Genomic DNA, 19,797 nt, shown 5'->3' on the forward strand with positions numbered 1-19,797 from the left:
TGAACCTCGCCATCTCTGATCTCCTTTTTGTTTTCTCCCTCCCCTTCTTGGTTCATTATTCCATCAGCAGCCAGTGGACTTTTGGAAATGCAGTGTGTAAAATCGTCAGCTCAACTTACTTCATTGGTTTCTACAGCAGCACCTTCTTCATAACCATCATGAGCATTGACAGGTACTTGGCCATAGTCCGGTCTGTCTATGCCCTACAGGTTCGAACAACTACCTATGGGGTTATCAGCAGCCTGGTCATTTGGGCAATTGCTATTTTAGCATCAGCACCAGAAATAATTTTTTTCCAGGAAATCAATGACAATAACCAGACTAAGTGCGTCCCTCACTATCCTGACAGCAAAAATGGCTGGAAGACTTTCAGTAATTTTGAAGTCAATGTCCTAGGTTGGTTGATCCCTGTTGGCATCCTCCTCTTCTGCTACCACGGCATCTTGAAAAACCTGCAGAAGTGCCATACTCAGAACAAGTACAAAGCAATTAAACTGGTTTTTGTTGTTGTCATTGTGTTCTTCCTCTTCTGGACCCCCATCAACATTGTGCTTTTTATGGACTCTCTGAGGAACATGCACATCATTGATGACTGCCTGACAAGCCAAAGGCTAGACCTAGCCTTGGAGCTGACTGAGGCACTCTCTTTTATCCACTGCTGCCTCAACCCGGTCATCTATGCCTTTGTTGGTGAGAAGTTCAAGAAGTATCTTCATGAAGCTTTCAGAAAATACGTGCGTTTTCTGTTGATCTGCAAAGACCACCGTGTTTTTGAAGGGCGCCGTCTGGACAAGCACTCCTCTCTGAATGTGACGTCCTCACAGTCATCTTTTCTTGGCAGTGTCTTGTAAAGCTACAAGTAAAAATTTTAATCCCAAACGGGCTACCTGAAGTTGAGAAATCCTCCCAGTGGCACATTCACAGGGATGCACTCCTTGGGCAACCTTTTAGGACAGGGAAAGTGAAAGCAGCTGCTTGGACTTGCATTTCTTATACTTGCCTTTGGCGTTCTTAATTTTTGTGTCTTTTTTAGCATCTTCCTCTCTTTTCCCCTGGTATGTCCTGCCCTGCCTGCTTTTTGAAAGGGAGGCTGAAATTACCAGCAGACTCCCAGACTGCTGGAGCAGCATGGGGAGGTGCCTTAAAAACATTTCTTCTCCCACCTCAGATGCAGTGCTGAAAGGAACTGTTTCCAAACTTGGGACACTTGACCACTCCTTCCCTTACCTCAGCAGAGTGGATTTGCTTCATAGGCAAGGACGGGGCCCACAGCGGGAGCGGGAATCTGCTTTTTCAAAGGAAACGGTTCCAAAATTTAGGGCATCATGCCAGAATCTGCCTCCCAGCTGACAGATCTGAGCAAGGTTTCCAGCCCACAAAGAGCTTTGTGAATGAACAATTAGATAAGCAACAAAGAAATAAATGCTATGCATGTGTTCTGTCAAAATCAATGTGGATGAATATCTAGGTATGATCCTTACTCCCTATCTGCTACCAAGCCTGCAGCTTCTGGGCTGGAAGGGTTTGTAAGTCATTGCCTAGAAATTACACTGTAGGTGTCAAAAAAACCGCCTTCTGGAAATGAACCAGTGCTCTAAAGATGAGTGGGGAAACAGTTACCAGGTAAAAACGGCTGAGTGGAAAAAAATACTGAGCGTGAGCTGAGAGAACAGTAAAAGTGTTGAAGCTTCGTGTGGACCCAGTGGCTGTAAAGCCACAGACCAGGGGTTGGCTGCTCTCAGCAGAGCCCTGACCTTGCTGGCCGAGGGGCTGACTGTTCTGCAAATGCCCAACACAGGATGGAGTGAGACACAAACCTGTGCATTACCACGTACCAAACATCCTGTAACTCAGGTATTATCTAAAACGGACATCAGTGGGTGGTTTGAGTGGCCAGGAGCTCCAGAGATGCCCACAAGGGAACTTTTTTAACACTCTAAGCAACTGATGTGCCAGTGTGGTCTCTGCTCTTGAGCATAAACCTATGAGTGGCCTCCCAGTTACTGTTCCACGTTATTTGGTAACTGTGAATGTCTTACGTATATGCACATGGTTACCCATGCCTATACATATAGATGTACCTATACATACATATATATACATGCACAAGTGTTTGTATATACACATGCACATACATGCATATACATCTATCTTTTTATATATACAAATGTTGATAGATAAATGTGATGCTGTTCTGAACCTTTTAGTCCTGATCTATTTCTCCCTACAATATGTCCCCATATTTGAATTATTGTAATAAAGATACTCCCTGCAATGTAATTATAGTATCCTAGGAACTATTTGCTCATTAATTCTTTCAACTTGTGCATCTTCTTCTGTCCTGGGCAGTTCTACAAAACTGATGATCCCTCCAGCTGCCTCTTCTCTCCCTCTTCTCTCTCCCTCCCTCTTCCTCCTCCCCTGGGAAAAAGAAGCGGAGAGTAGATTATCTTTTATTCTATTTAATTTCCTGTAAGAGTCTGCTCTTGTAGTGTTTCCATAAATACTCTGTACCTTTGGGCTTACTTCCTAGAGCAGAGCCGAACAAAACAAAAAAACAGTTATTTTAAACCACCAATCTTCTTCAGATAGGATTTACTATTTCAATGTGTATTTGCAGTCTGCAAGGTACAATCTTTTGCAAGAACGGGCCAGTAACAGAGTATGTAAGAAATACATGCTGTCTCATGTGGGCCATGACAGACATTCTCCAAATTGTAAAGCAAAGTCTGTGACCAGAGGAAAAGCTTCAGCTGCTGCCTAGGTTCCAGCAGCAATATTTGCAGCCAGGCACAGCAGTACAGCCCCTACCTTTCAGGTGAGTTACTACCCTTGGACAACCAGGGTTGTTGTTGGTTTTTTGTATATGAAAACACTCCGTTGCTCTAGAAAGGGATTCATAAAAATTCAGGACAAAGGCAAAGTGTGGTGGGGAGTAGGACAGCACCGGCTGCCTCCCTCCCCTGCAGATTCATGGTGTGAGCCCCCACGGTCAGAGCTTGCTCAGCTGAAGCGCAAAAGATGGGAACGATTTCTGCAGCCTTGTCCTGCAGCTCTTGTGCGTTGGGACAGGTGCTGGAGCCCATCTGCCCGAGCTGGCAGGAGGATGGGCCTTTCCCTGGCACTGCTGAGCATCTCCACTAGCGGGTATCTCCCTCTTTTCAGAGGTTTCATTGATTGCTGTGTCACTCTAGGGGAGAGGCTTCCCAACAAGAGCTGTAACCCTGAGTGTAAACGTGCAGACCCTTATTCGCAGAGTTTTTCACTTCTCTAGTTCTCACTGGGGTCTAGTGGAGGCATCTTCCCACTGGTGCTGCCACAGCACCATTTGCAAAGCCTTGCAGTGGGGAGGTGGGGGACGGTTTTTGCGGCTCAAAGGATTTCCTGCCAGAGGCAGCCACTTTCCTCCATCGCAGCAGCAACAACAGGAGCCCCGAGCTGGACCTGACCTCAACTCCTCCTCACAGCTTTGGGCTGCTACTGCTGCCTTCCTGTGCTAAGAGAGACCCACATCCGGAGGCTTCAGGGCTGGCAGGACATGCCCTCTATCACTGCAGGCACTCAGGAGCATCCCTGCAGGTCTCGGAGCTTCTCTCTTTTCTGAAGGAATAAGCCTGGGAGCAGTGTGCTGCCCTGCCAGTGGCTGTGAGAGCACTGAGAGCACAGGAGAAAAGGAGGCAACTTCCTGTGTCTCTGCAAGCTGCTGGGCAGCTAGAGAGTAAGGACAAATTTTAGGGTCATCTCAAGAGCTAGAAGCACAAGAAGTACCCAGCTTTTTCTGGCATTATGCTTAAGCTTCCTTCCCTAGGCAACATAGAGACAACACTAATGAAATCCTTTACAGTCACTCTAGGCAGTCTAGGGATGAGGATAGGAGCTTCTGAATTGATCCTTTCTAGAGGAGTCCTCCCAGCCAGAAGCACAACTCTGCTTCTTTCTGCTGTGGTAGCATCCTGCTACACCCAGTGGTCAGAACCTCTTAAAAGTTTTATGAGGGGGGAAAAAAAAGCAAGATTAATGAAGAGTATTTGTGTCCCACACCTCTCTTGGCTGAATGATGCTCCTGCACAGGGATGGGACTGCATTAGCAAACACAAACCTCACAAAGCCCCTGGTAATTGTATCATGCCCAGAATATTCCTGGTTTATTTTCAGCCTCTTGAAAACACTGATTTAGTATATCAGTTGTGAAGCACTATGGAAATTACTGACTTTGCCAGGAGAGGATCCAGAAAGGATCATGACAGAAAAAAAAATAAACATGACTTTAGGCATTCTGTCTGGATGTAAAAAAGTTGGGGAAATTGAAAGATAATTATATCATTAGCCTGAAGATGCCCATTTCGACTGTAACATGATGGCTGGCATGTGGATTTTTTGGGTAATATTTGTACCTCAAAGGCAGCAAGTAATGCTGGGCAAAGCTCCTGCTGTACTTCACCAGTTCTGACGCACGGCTTCTGAGCAGTGTGCTCTGTGTGTCCTTGCACTTCTGCTTAACTCTATTTCTGCTGACCCGGCTGAAATGCCAAAATATACAGAGGCAGGGCACAGAAATCCCCCCCCCCCTCAGAACAGCAGTAGTGTGATTTGAGTTGCCACAGACTCTGCTGATGAAAGTATCTGCTGGGACGTTGTTCAGACCCAATGTCGCTCTTGTCTCGTGGGTGGTTGGGATTGTCCATGTAGGTCTGACGTGCTTTCCAGCAGTCAGTGCAGCCAGTGCAACCCTGACATCAGCAGCTGTGTCAGACTTGGCACACAGGGTGAGTTATGTGCCAGAGAAGAGTACTACCAAGCAAACAGAAATGTCTGCTGTGTTACCTCAGTAAATATTGGTTTTCCATACTCTGGTATCCACACAGACTTCCCACTAACATTAATGAAGGTGTGACATGTGCATGCATGTCTGTATCACCAAGATATTTATCCCCTTTTTCACTTGGTACTCTGAGGATTCTCAGGCTCCATAATCTTCCACATGCTTGTGTTTAGAGAAGGTAGAGCTCGTGAATTTTGAGAGAGAAGGGCACTCAAGCACAACAACCAGCTGAGGTCTTCATGCCACATCTGTCCACCATCATCTGCCTAGATATCCATGCCTGTTGTAGAGGCACAGGTTCAGGAGGGGTTTGAGAACAAAGCTATCATACCTTCAGTGGTCCATGATTTTCTCCTTTCTTTACAGAAAAAGCAAACCCAGGCTGTTAACCAATGAAGTGCAGAAAGCTGACCATTTCTCAAAGCATGAACCATTTAATGACCCATACTTGGAGGTAAATGTTATCTTCCCAGGAAATGTGAGCACAGTGTCAAGGTGTGTGTTGCTCATGTGAAATGATCTGCTGAGGTGAAGCATGGCCAGAGCTTTAGTTCTGCCAAAGGGAGACAACACACTGGGAAATAGAGCGGAGCAGAAGGTCTCTGCTCATCCCCCCATTTCCTAACATCTCAGCAGCATGTGCATACACTCATCTTCTGTTTCAGAGACACCATAGTCCTCTCTGAAGTGTCATAGCTGTCATGGAGGAACAACACCAGCCTGACTCATTCACAGAATCACAGAATCCTAGGGGTTGGAAGGGGCCTCGAAAGATCATCTAGTCCAACCCCCCCTGCCAGAGCAGGATCACCCAGAGCACATCACACAGGAACGCGTCCAGGTGGGTTTTGAATGTCTCCAGTGAAGGAGACTCCACAGCCTTTCTGGGCACCCTGTTCCAGTGCTCTGTCACTGAACTAGACCTCTGATGCTGACCCTATTAACAGATGAGTATGGAGGCTGCTTCAGGAAAAAAAATAAAAATCATATACACATTTCAGTATCTGTCTCTTAACCCAACACCCAGACCAGGGCACATGCTGTGCAGGTCTTTGTGGACCAGCAGAGAGATCCATAGCACTCTGGGCACGTTCCAGTCCTTTAGAGAGGCCACAGGACATCACTGTCAAGAGACACTGGCTGTGCCCTGCATGGCAGCAGGACTCCCTGTCTGTGCCCTGAGCACAGTGGCACTAGCACCCACTGGGAAGCAAGGTGACAGAAATTAATGGCTTGTTCTGAACAGAGCTCCAGAAGAAAACGTGGCCTCAAGGTGTGAATTGATGTGCAGTGTGCGAGGATGAGCACAGCGATGGTCACAAAGGAAGGAAACAGCCCTGGATGAACACAGACTACCAGCACACTACAAAGGTGTTGTCCCTTGTGTTTGACTCAGCACCAGCCTTGACCACAGCACCTGACAAGAGATGTGCATGTCAGGAAGATTTGGAAACCAGCTGCCAAAAGGCAATGCCTTTCCTGCACAAGAAGCAATGGAGTAAAGGGGTCTTCTTCCTCAATGCTCAGACATTCAACTGAGCTGCGAGCAAAGAGCTACACTGAGGGGCTTCCTTGGATCTTTCAATACTAGTTCTCTGCCCTTATCCCTTCAGTGTTATTTCTAATGTGGAGATCACTGATTCTCTTAACTTGCAATGTACATTTGGGCCACACTCTTTTTACTTGCAGAAAATGTGCAAGCCTTCAGCTTTTCTGTGGCTCTTCCCCTCGTGTCGCGGGCCGGTACCGGGGGGCTACCGGCTGTCAGGATGTTTCTGTGACTTCCTCCCCCAGTGTGGAGAGGTTTGTGAATGAGCCCGAGGGTCACACACGGCGTTCGCCTCTCTCAGAGGAACGACCACTGTGGGACCGTGTCTCAGAGGGTAGATTAGAGGACCCTCTCACCACGCTCACAAATTGTTACTGAGACCAACGTTTAGTTTGCGAATGAATCGGTTTATTAAGGGTCAGCACAATCTAGGGGATCAATGTTCAGGAGAGGTTGGCTGGGTGTATATTGGAAAAGGGATTCAAAGGTACTGTGGTCTACAAAAGGCACACTCCGAAGGAGAGGTATAAAATCAATGGAGTGAAAGGGCAGGAGTTGAGCCCGGTAAGAAAGTTAGAGTGTGTGTGTGTGTGAGTGTGTGTCTGTGTGCGTTTACCCTCCTTCGGGGCTTCCCGGTAACCGGGGGGAGCTCTCCCACCAGCAGCAGCTGCGGCAGGCGCGGCTCTGGTCCCGAAGCAGGTGTCAAACGCAGGCTGGGCGAGCTCCTACTCCAGTGTGGTTTGGTCCAGGCTGGGCAGGCAGGGTCCCTGGGGAGCAGGCACAGGCGGCCCCCCCTGCCCTCTTGTCTCCTCCGGACAGCGGGACTGGCGTTCCAGGCAGGTTCAAGTCCTGCAGCAGGGCCTTGTGCCGGGCAGGCAGAGAGAGCTCAGGCCTGCAGATCTTGCCCCCTTTTTATAGATCAGAGATCACTGTTTGAGAAAGTACCACTGTCCAAATAAGCCAGTTAGGACTGGCCAGGTACATACTCTGTCAGAGGCAGTTTTTAACCTATTGTCTGTCTTTCTACCAGTTATCATAACCCTTATGCTGTTTTCTTGCTGTGGACTTACCTGGTAGAGCAAGAGCCCTGTTCCAGTCCGGCCTTGGCTGAATCAGCAAAAAGGCGCTGCTCTTGCTTTGCTGGCTTGAAAGGCGTTTTGTTTAGTCTTATGTGGGGGGAGAGAAAATGGACAGTTCCCCACACCTCGACATGTCTTGGGCTGAAACATTTTAATCCCTAGACATAGCTTATCTTTCTCCCAGAGTAAAATTTGCCTCTCTGCTTTTTCAGTGAGGAATAAATGCGTCTCCCAGGGGTGGCTGGAAAGCCACCACAGCTGGGTTGTCTCCTAGCACCTGCCCAGGACAGTGACAGGAAGGGATGAAGCTCCCTCTGCTGGGTCGTTTTTTTAAAAGTGAGGAACAGAAATGGTTTCTGCCAAGGGTTGCGTGTAGATGGCATCGACTTTTGCCTTCACATACACCAAAAGCTGCTGGGAGGACTCTGGGCAGGCAGCAACTCTGCTGCAGGAGAGCATGGGAAGAACAGGATGCTGCTGCTGCAGGGATGTGCTTCCAGAAGCGCCTCTACCCAGCTGGCAAAAAAAGACAAGAGAGTTTTGGAGCAGAAATTAAGAGAAGGATGAAAGAAACGTCCAGCAGGGTTCAGTGCAGTCACAGCTATGATGCGTGTCACAGTGCTGAGCCAGGCAGGGCAGCTCTGCATCAGAGAGATGCTGCAGGACACAAGGCCTCCATCCCTGCTCACCGCCCAGCCTCAAGGAGGATTTCTGAAGGATATAACCTGAACACTACAGCTCCCCACTCCAAGGCACGCTACTGACAGTCACAGGTCACAGCTCCCTGGGCTTTGCTCCTGTCCCTCCACTTAAAACACAGGCAGAAGAACCTGTCATGGCTTCATATGGGAAGAGCTCTTTCTTGGGATGTGAGCCATCTGGGCGCTGCTGCTGCTATGCGTGGGGAAGCAGTGCAAGTGTCCTTTGTAGCTGCACCCAGCAACACGGTGTCATCAGTGTTCAGCTCCAGCTGGCAGCCCCGAGGAAGAAAATGAAAGGCTGCTTCCAAGATCAGCAGCCTCCAGGAGCATTTTGTAGGCACCATTTATGTTTGTAAGCACCATTTTTAAAGGTCTGTAAGCCTTGCCAGGGTTGAAGTCTGCTCCTCGGGACAATAATTTATGTGACCTTTTGGTGTGTATGCAAAGCAAAAGCCAAACATGATGCAAACAGTCAAAGTTAGCCGCAAGACCAAAACATCTCAGCAGGTGCTCTACATAGCAGAGGGAATCAGAACAGGACCATATCTGCTCTTTATCATCAATGTATGGATGCTTGCAAGTTTGTGTAAGCATAGCATCTCCATAGACTATGATCCATGCTAGCCCTTTTTCTCCCTGTCTACAAGGAGTTACATACTCAAGGCACATTTCTGCTACAACTCCAAAACTGTGTTCTGCCTCCATTTAATGGTTCCAGCTCTGCCACTGTCTCAGCTGTAACTGCTTTCCACTCAAGCAAAGCAATAAATCAGACAAAAAGAAACATGCAACTCCAGCAAGTCTCTAAAGTCTGAAGAGGGAAGCCCTGGTGTCACAGCACTAGGAGAAAGGAGGTTCCTGGGGTTTCCTCTGGTATACCTCCAGGCAGTTATGCTTACCCACCAGCCCTGCAGAGGGGACTCCAAAGGAGCTCCTGAGAGTCAAGACAGCCCCTTTCTGTAGGCAACCACCATCATCAGGCAGAAAAAGCAGGGTGTACTGGGGAGAACAGTGTTTTGCTCCTTTAGGCCAGACATTTCTTTACCAAGTGCTTTATACCAAGAAGCTTGAACTTGTTGGTGCTGCTGTGCAAAAGCCTGCCTCCCTGAGCTGACATGGCAGCCTGGCCTTGAATCAGGAGGAGATGCAACTGGTGTGAAAGTACTGCTGGTTTCCCCAGATGTTGAGAGAAATATGTTTTCAAATTCAGAAGGCAATTCAGAGGAAGATGGAATGAAAAGAAAATGGGCGTTTTTCCCATTTACCCCACTGTATCCCTGCAGAGCACATCCTTTACTCTTGATTTCCTGCTCTGAAACCCTCCTGTGCCTTGCGGTCAGGAAGTCAGCAAGCTCTGGCTAGCTTTTCCCAGGAAAAGTCTCTCTGGTTACGAGGGATGCAATGTCTCTTTCTTTTTATCTTGGAGAAACAGAAATGCTTTCCTCCCCTCAAATATGGGCTAGAATAAAAGTATTTCCAGCAACTTTCTCAGACTTTCTTATTCCTGAGCTGTGTCCTGAATACCAAAGGGTGAACAGATGTAAAAGATGGAGAGCAGAGGTATTTCTTGATGTTTCAGTTGTCTTTCATGTGGTGTTCAGTTTATACCTATTCATCTTGCACTAGAAACGCACACCGTGGCAATGAGCAGCACTCTTATCTACAGTTATCACTAACAGCAGAACACAACAAAAAGCCTTTTCTGTCTCCCTGGGAGATCTGTTGAGGACATCGGTGAGTCAACCTGCCTTGGTTCCTCTTTATTTGAAGTCCTCCAATTAAAACCCATGTGGTTTCTCCTTTTGGCAAACCTCATTTCTCCACAATAGTAACAGCCTGCTCTGTGTTTGGTTCCGGTTGAATTCTAGGCAGCGCAACAGGGAAGAGGTTGATGACTGCCTTCAAGAAAACTTACCCGCAAGGAGGTCTTCTCTACTTGGAGGCAAGTGGTTGCTGGGGTCTGTCTCTCCTTCTGTTGCACAGGCAGTCCTGACTCCTACTTGAAGTGGTTTTGACTGCAAAGAACATCACCAGAGGTGATGTGCTGAGGACTGGTGACCCAGCAGCAGCAGGTACCCACCGGCAGGAGGGCAGCTGTGGCTCCCTGGGCTTTGGCAACTCACCTTTTACAGGTCAGCAGCAAACCAGCTTGACATGTGCAGGTCCCCAGTGGGGAAGATCCTACTGGATTATCCATTCCTTCTTTTTACACGGCTTGTCTGCAGGAGGCAGTGGCTGGGGAGGCTGCAGCCCTTCATCATCACCATGAGGACGTGGGAGACAGGTTTAGATTTGCATGTCCTCTGAACCACAGCACACCTTCCACAGGACCCACAGCTGGGGCAGCACTGCAGGGATAGCATCAGACTATCACTGGCACCAAGGGAGCCTTTCTTTGCCTGTCTGAATCTTACTGTTCTCCCTCAACGTGAATGTTTCCTTAGGACCATATACCACAAATTATCTTTGTGAAAGTTGAAAGCTTAACAGCCATAGCTCCTACTTTCAGTGTGTGCGTAGAAATCAGCCTTCAGCCTTTTGATGTCTTCCTGAAAAAAAGTGCAGAGTTCTTTACATCTGTTTTTGAAGATGTGGCAGGATGGGGCTGCTGGTACTTGTCAGAGAAAAAGGAGAACAAAGTGAGTTTTGAAAATCTGCTGCTCTGGCCCTTTATCATTCCCTAACCTTTACTATTCTTCTCAGCAGTGTATCTTTGCTGTTCCTGGTTACTGCCTAACTAGGTATTGGTTCCCTGATTATTTCCATGGGCACTTGTCCTGGCCTACGGTGTGACATCAGTTGGATTATTTGGCTGATATTGGAGGCCCACAGCTGGACCTTTGGTATATTGCTGTGTAGCTGTTGGGGATGTCACCTTTGTTAGATAAAGCATAAGGTCATGAAAAAAAATCTGTAATTGGCAGAAATACTAGAACTAAACTTATACAAGAATGTTTGACTGGCAACTCACTACACCAATCAATGAGCGATAACTCAGACAGCCTGGAAGATTGTCTCCATCCCAAAACCCCTGTCCAGCTCAGCCCATATGGAGAAGGACCAACTCTGCCTTTTTGGAGAAGGCATTTGAGCCTCCTTGGCACCTGAGACAAGGACAGTGCCTGGAGGTGTTTCCAGGGCTGTACTCCTGAATGTGTTGAAGGACCAAGGTACTAGTGCAGCCCCCAGCTGGACATGGTGTCTCAGATACCCATAGAAACACACCCCACAGCATAGCCTTCTCCCTGGTTTCACTCCAGATGAGCTGGTTTGTGTGTTGTGCCCCAGAGGTGCCTGGAAATGTGCCACACGGCATCCCAGTTGTAGGTGCATCCATAACAACTGGAAGTCTCCTTGAATAATGAACATGCCAATGCTTTAAACCCTCAGACTTCTCTGGTCCACAGGATGCTCTAGGCTGCAGGGAGACGTTGCACTTAAAATCTTGTATATGATGAAGGAGGAGGCACCGCATATGTATAGGTAAAGCCAAGGGTTTCTTTTTAGTGTAATGGCAGTCTCGAGGCTCCAATAGTTATCAGTCTATGTCTGCTGGCTGTAGAAAAAGGAAGAACGCTGATGCAGTTAAATGGGTTTTGCAGACACGTACTTTCTAGCCCTTTTCCTGGTAGTATATTCACCATTTCCCTGCTCCTCTGGCTCCTAAGAGTAGTGGTTTCACCAGGTGGTGGTGATGGTAGGGTGCTAGAGCAAGCTGTTGGCATCTCCAGACCTTCCCTGGGACAAATATGCTGATGGCTATTTTTTGACCTCCCTCTGGCATCTGCTTGGGGCAAATTTTATATGTTTTCTAATATGCTTTTTTCTTCACTGCTCTGCACCTTCATGTTACACCCATTTTACTATGTGTGGTGCCACTTACGTATGTTAGATACTATTCTTTTAATCTGTCTGTTACCACTAAACCCAGTTTTGCCAGCTCCAGATCTGCATCTTTCTAACTGACCACCAATGAGTTGTGTATAGGTGTGGGGGTCCCCAGGGCCAGCCTGTGCCCCATCTTTTACCATCCTGTGCCTGTACTCCACTGTGCTACACCCTGTGCCCCCACTGCTCAGGCCCCTGCTATCATACCAGGCTTGTAATTCTCTACTCTAAACCACTGGCTAGGAGTTAAAAAAAAACTGATTCTGCATAGGATAAAGGGAACCAGAGGGGTGAGAGCTTTTATATACTGAGTAAGAAGCTCCTCAGGCACTTCTGTCTCCTGTGCAAGTCCTGTGCTCTGCAAGCACTTCTGCCCCTCTGAGTGGCTGCAACCTGCTTCACAGTTTCACAGGAGCTAGCAGGACTGGAGCAGAGCACATTAATAGTTTTGCAGCTCAGCCCTGAAGCTCAGCCCAGGAAGCTGCCCTGCTGAAGTTCACAACTTTCACAGGGCAGGCATGAGCACTACATAAGAGGAAATGTACATTTAAACCCAAACAGGCTCGGCTGGAAGAAAACATTGATTTTCAATGCAGCTATGAATTAAGGTAAGATATTATTATATTTCACCTATAATTTGACAGAGCAGAATGACAAGAAGTGGTGTCTCATGAACATAAGGAAACCCTTCACTGCTTAGTGCTTGAAATCTAAACAATATTTAATGTGGGTAAAGATGATGTGGGTAACGTTTACCAATTGTGAAAGCAGAAAGGGGAACGCTTTTATTAATCACGGTGGACCATTATAGAGGAATTTTACTCAATGACTAGTTATTTGTGGCATCTCGTGGTAAGAGAAATACCCTGGCTAGAAGTCCTCAAGGCTAAAGCAAAATGCTGATTGATAGATGACTAGTGTGCAGCATTAGCCCAGAGTGACAGACCAAGAAGATATGGCCCTTCTGCTTCAGTAGATGTTTTTTGTTAGGTGTCTGCAGAGATTTCACAACTCACCAGCTTTTAGTTTTGGTCAGTGAACCAACACCACTGACATTGAAAGACAGCTCAATATAGAAAATCTTGTAGAAATTATAAATAGTGATGCCAAAGGATGGGCAAGAGAATGACAGAAATTTAAAAAAAAAAACCTTGAAAATGCAACTTTCTGTACAATTATATTACTTAATTTACCTATGACTCAGCTTTCTATAGGAAGGATGTTGCACAAAAATGCCTGCTGTTTTGGGTGACAGTGATGACAGCTGTTAAGTAATTGTGTGACATAAACATAGATCCAGAAACAGTGGCTCCCAAGATCTGGTCTGTTGGGGCAGAGTCTGTTAGAGGCAGTGAACTGGTGCAACAGGATAACAGACAGCAACTGCAATGAATTACAAGGGTTTGGGCAGTGCAGAAAAAGTCCAAAAGGGAGAGGAAAAGGCTAAAGTTTGATAAAGAAGAACACATACTAAATGGAGAGTAAATCACATAGTAAATGTGATTCTACCAGGAAGGGGCTAGCAACTCCAGTACTTAAACCTCATCAGGACACAGTCAAAGCATAACATGCTCTGCCCTCTAAAATGATGATAGAAGATTTAACAGATGTCCTATTTCTAGATAACCATCTGGGGTTTCTCAAGGATGCCAAGGCAATGTGAGCTTTTGATAACAAAAAGAGAGGGCAGGAAGGAAATAAGCACTGAGATTAAGGTGTAGAAAGGACAAAACAAATGGTAATCATAAACAAGTACAATGCACACAGCTACAAACAGTACTCTCTTTTCACTGTCCCTTCAACAGAAAATACATAAGAAATTTGAATGCTGCTTAAGAAGGGAAGGCCTGGGAGAAACAAATACTGAGGAAGAGCAGGTAAGAGAAAACACAGGCAAAATGCTCAGCTGTACATGTAAAAAAAGATACAAGTGTGTCATGAGGAACTGTGCAAGCAGAACAAGGCAAGCAGGGGAAATAATACACTATAGGAAATACCTGTGAAACAAATTTTCCAGGCAAATCCTGATAATCAACATCCAGTCAGAAGACACCCCAAACACCCAGTGCTCGGTGGGCAGCTCTTGGGAGGGTGACTGGTCCCTCCCCAGCTTTGACACTCTCCCCGGCAGCTGAGTTTAAGTGCTCCCCAGTTTCTGCAAGGAAAAAAATTAATACTGCTCTTCAACACAATTTTCACACCATTTATGTAACTTCCCATCCCCTGGCTGCTCCCTGGGGCAGGGCACTACCTGGAAACAATCTCAGGTTGCAGAGGCTCTGCAGAGGACCCTTGGATCTAGCCACAGGATCAAGACTGCAAGAGGCACGGATGAAACATTGTTTTGAACCTCAATTTTAGAGATCCAAGGGGGATGCAGGAGTCTGCTACATACTGTCAGCTCACATTTCCTACATGCGTAAGTCATTTCTCAAAGATATTCAAGGCTCTGACCTCCTTAGGGCCAGATTTCTACAGGGACTTTTGACTACTAGAGGTTCAGACTGATGCCTTGTACGATTTTCAGAGGCCCCCCTAGTGCTTAGCTCTCATTCGGAAGAATTATCTGCATCAGTGATGGCACCCTAGGAAAATGCCTTGATGTGACTACCTGCATCTTCACTTGCTCAAGAGCCTCTAGAGATGACACTCTGAATCCTGAGCCTACTGTGTTCCACTAAGGAGCAGGTGGGACCCCTGGCATGCAAGCACCAAGTCTCCTGCATGGCCACCCTGTCAGCCTCAGAGGGTCTTTGTCCTCTCTGGAGTCAAGGGATGGAGCTGAAACCATTAAAAGACTCACTTTACAGCTTTTGTTTTAAATACACCAGCAACCGCAGGGCTGAGCTGCGAGGGGTTTGGCAGGGTTTGCTCTGGCCGCAGCAACCCACACGCAGCCATGGTGCTGCTGCTGTCCCTCCCAGACAGATCACAGCAAATCTTCTTGCGGGGGTGACAAAACCAGCAAGTGGAGGGATGTGGCAGGGCACAGGATTCACCCAGAGCTGTGATGGGAGCACAACAAGCACAAGTGAGGCCACTGGCCCCGGTCAAATGGACCATGAACTGATGGAGCAAGAGTGAGATCTTGTTCAAAATCACACCTCTGCTCTGAAGCACAGGCAGTGACACCCTTACTGCTGGAAGACACAGCAGTAAGTCCATGCTTTTCTGTTGGTCTTGTTTTTTAAATCAGAGTACAATCTGATTTTGATGCAACGGATAACGCTGAAACATGTGCCCCGGTCACGTGCTGCCTTGAAGTTACCTCCTGGTTAGCATGGACTATATTTGAAAATGCTATAAAGCCTTAAGTGAAGGTGGGAGAGAGCCTGGGGTTTTTGGACTATACTGTCCCCTGCTGCCTTCCATAATCTGAGCTTGATCTTTTCAAATATATTTTTTTACCTAGAATTATTGGTTTAAGTTTGAAGATTTACATACTGCTCATCTCCAGCTAGTGTGTCTGCTTCTAATTAAGTTTGTGAAGGTGGTGTAAAAACTGTAGAACCAGTTCAAGAAAGGGGTATTTTTTGGTCTCTTGGACCTAAAAGCCTTTGTAAAGGGACCACAGGCCTTCCTAATATTAAACTCATATTTATCTTAGAAGCAGTGTTTTGATTGGCTTCCATTTCTAGGTTCCTTATTTAGGATACCTTAAACGCTCTAATTTTCAGAAAGTCTCAGCATCATGATTCTGTGCCTTGTACTCCACCTTGAGCTGGAAAACCCAGTAATGAAGTGGCTCAGATCACTGCTTGCTTTTAAAAAGCTTATCCTCAAAGTCTTGGGGGAAGCCTCCATGAATTCAACCAATAAGTAGTTATTAAGCTTGAAGAACTGGCTGCAGAGTGGCCCAGTTGATCTGAGAATAAATCAGAGGAGAAAGAAGAACCAAGGAATTTCCTCACCTTAAAGTCATCAGGGAAGGATTGTAGGAACAAGTGTAGGAACATCTGGGATTACACCACATCCACTCAGAAGCAGTGGAGGAATGATGAAAGAACTGGTTAGAAGTAGAGAAAACACACAGAGTTTAACAGAGGCAGCACACACTGGCTGTTTCCCCATCCCCAAACTGTGCTGCTTTCTTTCCACAGCCATGATACAGTCTCACCTCTAACCCAGCCCCAGCAACTGCCCTGTGCTCTTCACAGGACCCCACTCCCTTCCAGGGGGTCCCATTCTGGGATCTGGAATAGCTGGTGCCAGTGAAGTACCTGGGAAATTTGGCTATTCTAGTCATTTATTACCAAAACAGAGTCATGGTTGTTAAGACAAAGGTGCCCCAATAGCCCATTTGCTCTGCCTCCCTGCCCGTTAGGGGCTGTAGGGTTTCACCCAGTACCTCCTTGCTAAGCTTCTCCACTGTCTGACCTAAACTTGTTTCCCATACTGGTATCTTCTCTTGACATGGAGACCCTCAGATATGCAAAAATCACCTTTTCTTACTTACAGTCTGTTCCAGTCCTTAGCCTTTCACCATTAAAAATGTCTATCTTATTTCTAGCTTCCATGTTTCTGGTTTGAATTTCCATGCATTGGTTTATGGTATGGCTAGTCCCACTGGATTACCAAGATCATTAACATGAGCAAAAGGGAAATCTATTGTTACCAAAGTGTGCCTACAGCTCCCGTATCAAACTCTGCAATGGTCAAGTCTTCCCTCTTTTGCCGCTTCTCATTTAGAACCTCTTAAAAAAAACAAGGTTTGCATCAGCTTTTCTTGCTGCAATATCTAGCTGGGAGCTCAGTTTCAGGGTCTTCCCACGTCAGCAGTTGCAGTTCCTAGCAGATGTGCCCCCACTCTTGAGATATGGTCTGTGTTGTTTAACTCTCAAGTGTGTCACTTTGGCTACATTAAAGCCAACTTGAATTATCCAAGTAGCCTCAGATTACTCAGATCTGTCTGAATCACTGCCCAGTCCTCTCACTCTTTTATCACTTCCCCCTGCCAGCCCTGATCCTCGATCTGTTTTCAGACCAATGATGAAAATACTGAAGTCTTCAGCTCTAGTATTTCCTGCAGATATACATTTTACATATAATATTCCTAGTTCAGGAAGCTTCCTTCACATATGGCTGTCTTTTGAGAGCTGACAGCTAACCAGCCCAGACCTCATCGTAAGGTTTTGTTGGGCTTGTGTTGCTTTGGACTGAGATGTGTCAATGAAAAAAGCAGGCAGTGCAAGTCAAAGCTCCAGCTCCTGTAATCTCATCAGATGTCCAAATTAAAGTTCCTTTTTTACAAAGGCAGGCAGACTCGCCTTAGCTGAACTCTACCCCTTTACTGTTTAAATTTTATTTTGCCCAAGTTAAGGGTTAAATTATACTAGCTGTTTCCACTTGCTTCCCACTTTCAAAGACTGGCATTGTGTCAGCTGCTTCCAGCACCTATAGGGGTGGAATGAGGAGAATATCTCCCACTTCAGGACTGAAGAAAAGGCTCGTATTTTAGATTTAAACTAATTGCATCTGCTGGGTCTGCATTTGATCTCAACTATCTAACACAATCTCAAGCAACTCCAGACACTGTCCATGGAACTGCTCTGCTGTGACAGAAAAACTAAGTGAATTACAGGAACCAGCTGGGTATAGGAGTAGAAACTGGGCCCCATCTCTGGTTAGTGTATTGCCCATAAGTCTAAGTTTTGTTTTGAATATCATCCAAACTGTGGTTAGAGGTGTCCACAGCAGTCTGGTGGTAACTGCTTGGCACGAGGCTGGTTAAGAGTTTCACCTAGAGTGCTATTAAGACTCGCATCTCTTTTGTTAGTTTCCACCTAGTTCTGTTTAATTCCCTTAAAGCTATTTTTGTATGTGTGTTAGAAGTGCCACCAGCAGGTACGACATTTCAAGTAGACATACTCAAGGACATCCCTACAGTCTTGTCAAGAATCACTGGCTGGTGAGAAGCAGATGGGTGTAGTCACCAACACACAAAGGCCCTGGTGTTTATATTTGGGTAGGGTGGTGGCAGCTCAGATCGAAGAGTGAGAAAGGCATAACATGCCAGTAGGGTTTCATAGGGCTTCCCACACAGCACAGCCAGCTTCCCTGGGCCAGCTGAATCATTAATGTGCAACTCAGGCCTCTTCAGCTTGGTCTGAAAACATGCTTTGCTTGCATGGGAAAAGCACATAGAGTCAGCCTCAACCAGAAATGGTGACCAAGGTGTGAAAATCTTTCTGAGACTTAAATACTTCTATCAGCATATTGTTCAAAAGTGAAGTGTGACTCTCTGGCAGAGGTCTGGATTTGGTTATGTTTTTTAACTTCTTTTCATTTGGTGATGGCAGAGGCATCACAGAGAGGCAAAGTGCTTGCAGACCCTTCTTCTTGGCAGGAAAGCTTGTGACATGGCACTAGGCTAAAGCACTAAGGGTGACAACTGGAAAAATCAGGTTCATAAACAGGATTTGGTTCCTGTGTTGCTCAGTCTGATGCCAGTGCTCTTTGAAGGTTGATGTGCAACTTCTGTTGCTTAGAGGAGTTTGCGTATCTTTAATAATTTCACTTCCCTATGTATCACATATAGAGCACATGGTTGGTTGGGATAGCTGGGTTGAGAAACAGGGGTTTTGGTCCTGCAGACTATTGTCTTTTAGCTATAAACATGATTAAAAGCGGAAGTGTTTGTGGGGAGTAGGATATAAAACTTTTGGGGAAATCTGGAAAGAGAGCAAAGTGGTTGAGCAGTTCCATGAGAAGCAGAAGTGAATCTACTATTTTTGTTACTCAGCAAGGGAAAACATCTAGTGGAGGAAACTCACAGCTCTGCAGTCCCTTAACTTTGTCCTTTAGGTGAACATTTATCCTAAGCACAAGAGAGAAAACTGGGTTGAAGCTGACAGTGAGAAGACTATAACGTGACTGTGGTGGGCTCTGTGGGGACGGCAGAGAAGAGCTGGGGGGAAGGATGCAGGGTGAGCAGAGCTAAGTTTCCTCACATTAGGGTGCAATAAAATTTCATCACATTGTGTCTATCTGGCATGGGCTCTCTTTGGGGGCTCTTTGGAGTTTGTAGCCCACTTATTGAGTATCATCAGCTTAAACTGAGCAGAGTTCTATCAGAAGAGCTGAATATTCAAAAAGAACTGGCAGCATTGCAGACGCAGGATGAGGGGCAAAGGGAGGATACAAGTGCGTGGTTGGTGATACACAAAATCCAGGAGATAGACAGCAAACAAGTCACAGGCTGCACCAGCAATTTTGGATTCCGATGTCATTTTGGTAAGCCCACTTCTCATGTGCCCTTGGACATCCCATGTAGCATCTCACCCTTCCCACTGGGGTAGGTACCACAGACTTTGTGACTACCTATCCAGGGGTAAAGGAAATACATTGCTACTGTATAAAGAAATTATCTCCATTGGTGACTAGAGGAGATTACCTGACTGAAAAGGTACTTCACGAAAAATCCCCAGCCCAAGCAATGTTCCTCTTTGCTTCAGTAAGGTCAGGAGATCAACCTGGACCTCTGCATAAATGTTCTCATGTGAAGAAGGCGGCCGTTCCCATACCCAGGTGTCTCTCCAGGTGGTGTCAGTGGGAGCAGCCAATGAAGAAGTCTGCCAGACCTGAGGGATAACCTGTGGTGGGAGATGGATTTCCCTAGATGTGTGAAATCCTCCCTGCACCCAACAGAGCACAGCACCTTGTATGGACACATATGAGAACTCTCCAGAGGAACTAGCTGTCTTTGTCAACAAGAATGAAGGGAGCGAGCATGGGAGAGGCCAGCACAGCTAGAAGCCC

At 46.5% G+C, this 19,797-nt stretch overlaps 1 protein-coding gene across 1 annotated transcript in view; it reads left to right on the forward strand.

The window, feature by feature from the left end:
* The window catches only part of CCR8 (chemokine (C-C motif) receptor 8), a 1,597-nt gene extending 746 nt beyond the window's left edge, over window positions 1–851 (forward strand). The window contains exon 3 of the mRNA XM_010001690.1: window positions 1–851. Within this exon, the coding sequence (XP_009999992.1) occupies window positions 1–851 (851 nt within the window).
* Window positions 852–19,797: the final 18,946 nt, after the last annotated feature.

The sequence above is a fragment of the Chaetura pelagica genome, unplaced genomic scaffold, assembly GCF_000747805.2.
Source record: "Chaetura pelagica isolate M959 unplaced genomic scaffold, ChaPel_1.0 scaffold657, whole genome shotgun sequence".
In the NCBI taxonomy this organism is placed as follows: domain Eukaryota; kingdom Metazoa; phylum Chordata; class Aves; order Apodiformes; family Apodidae; genus Chaetura; species Chaetura pelagica.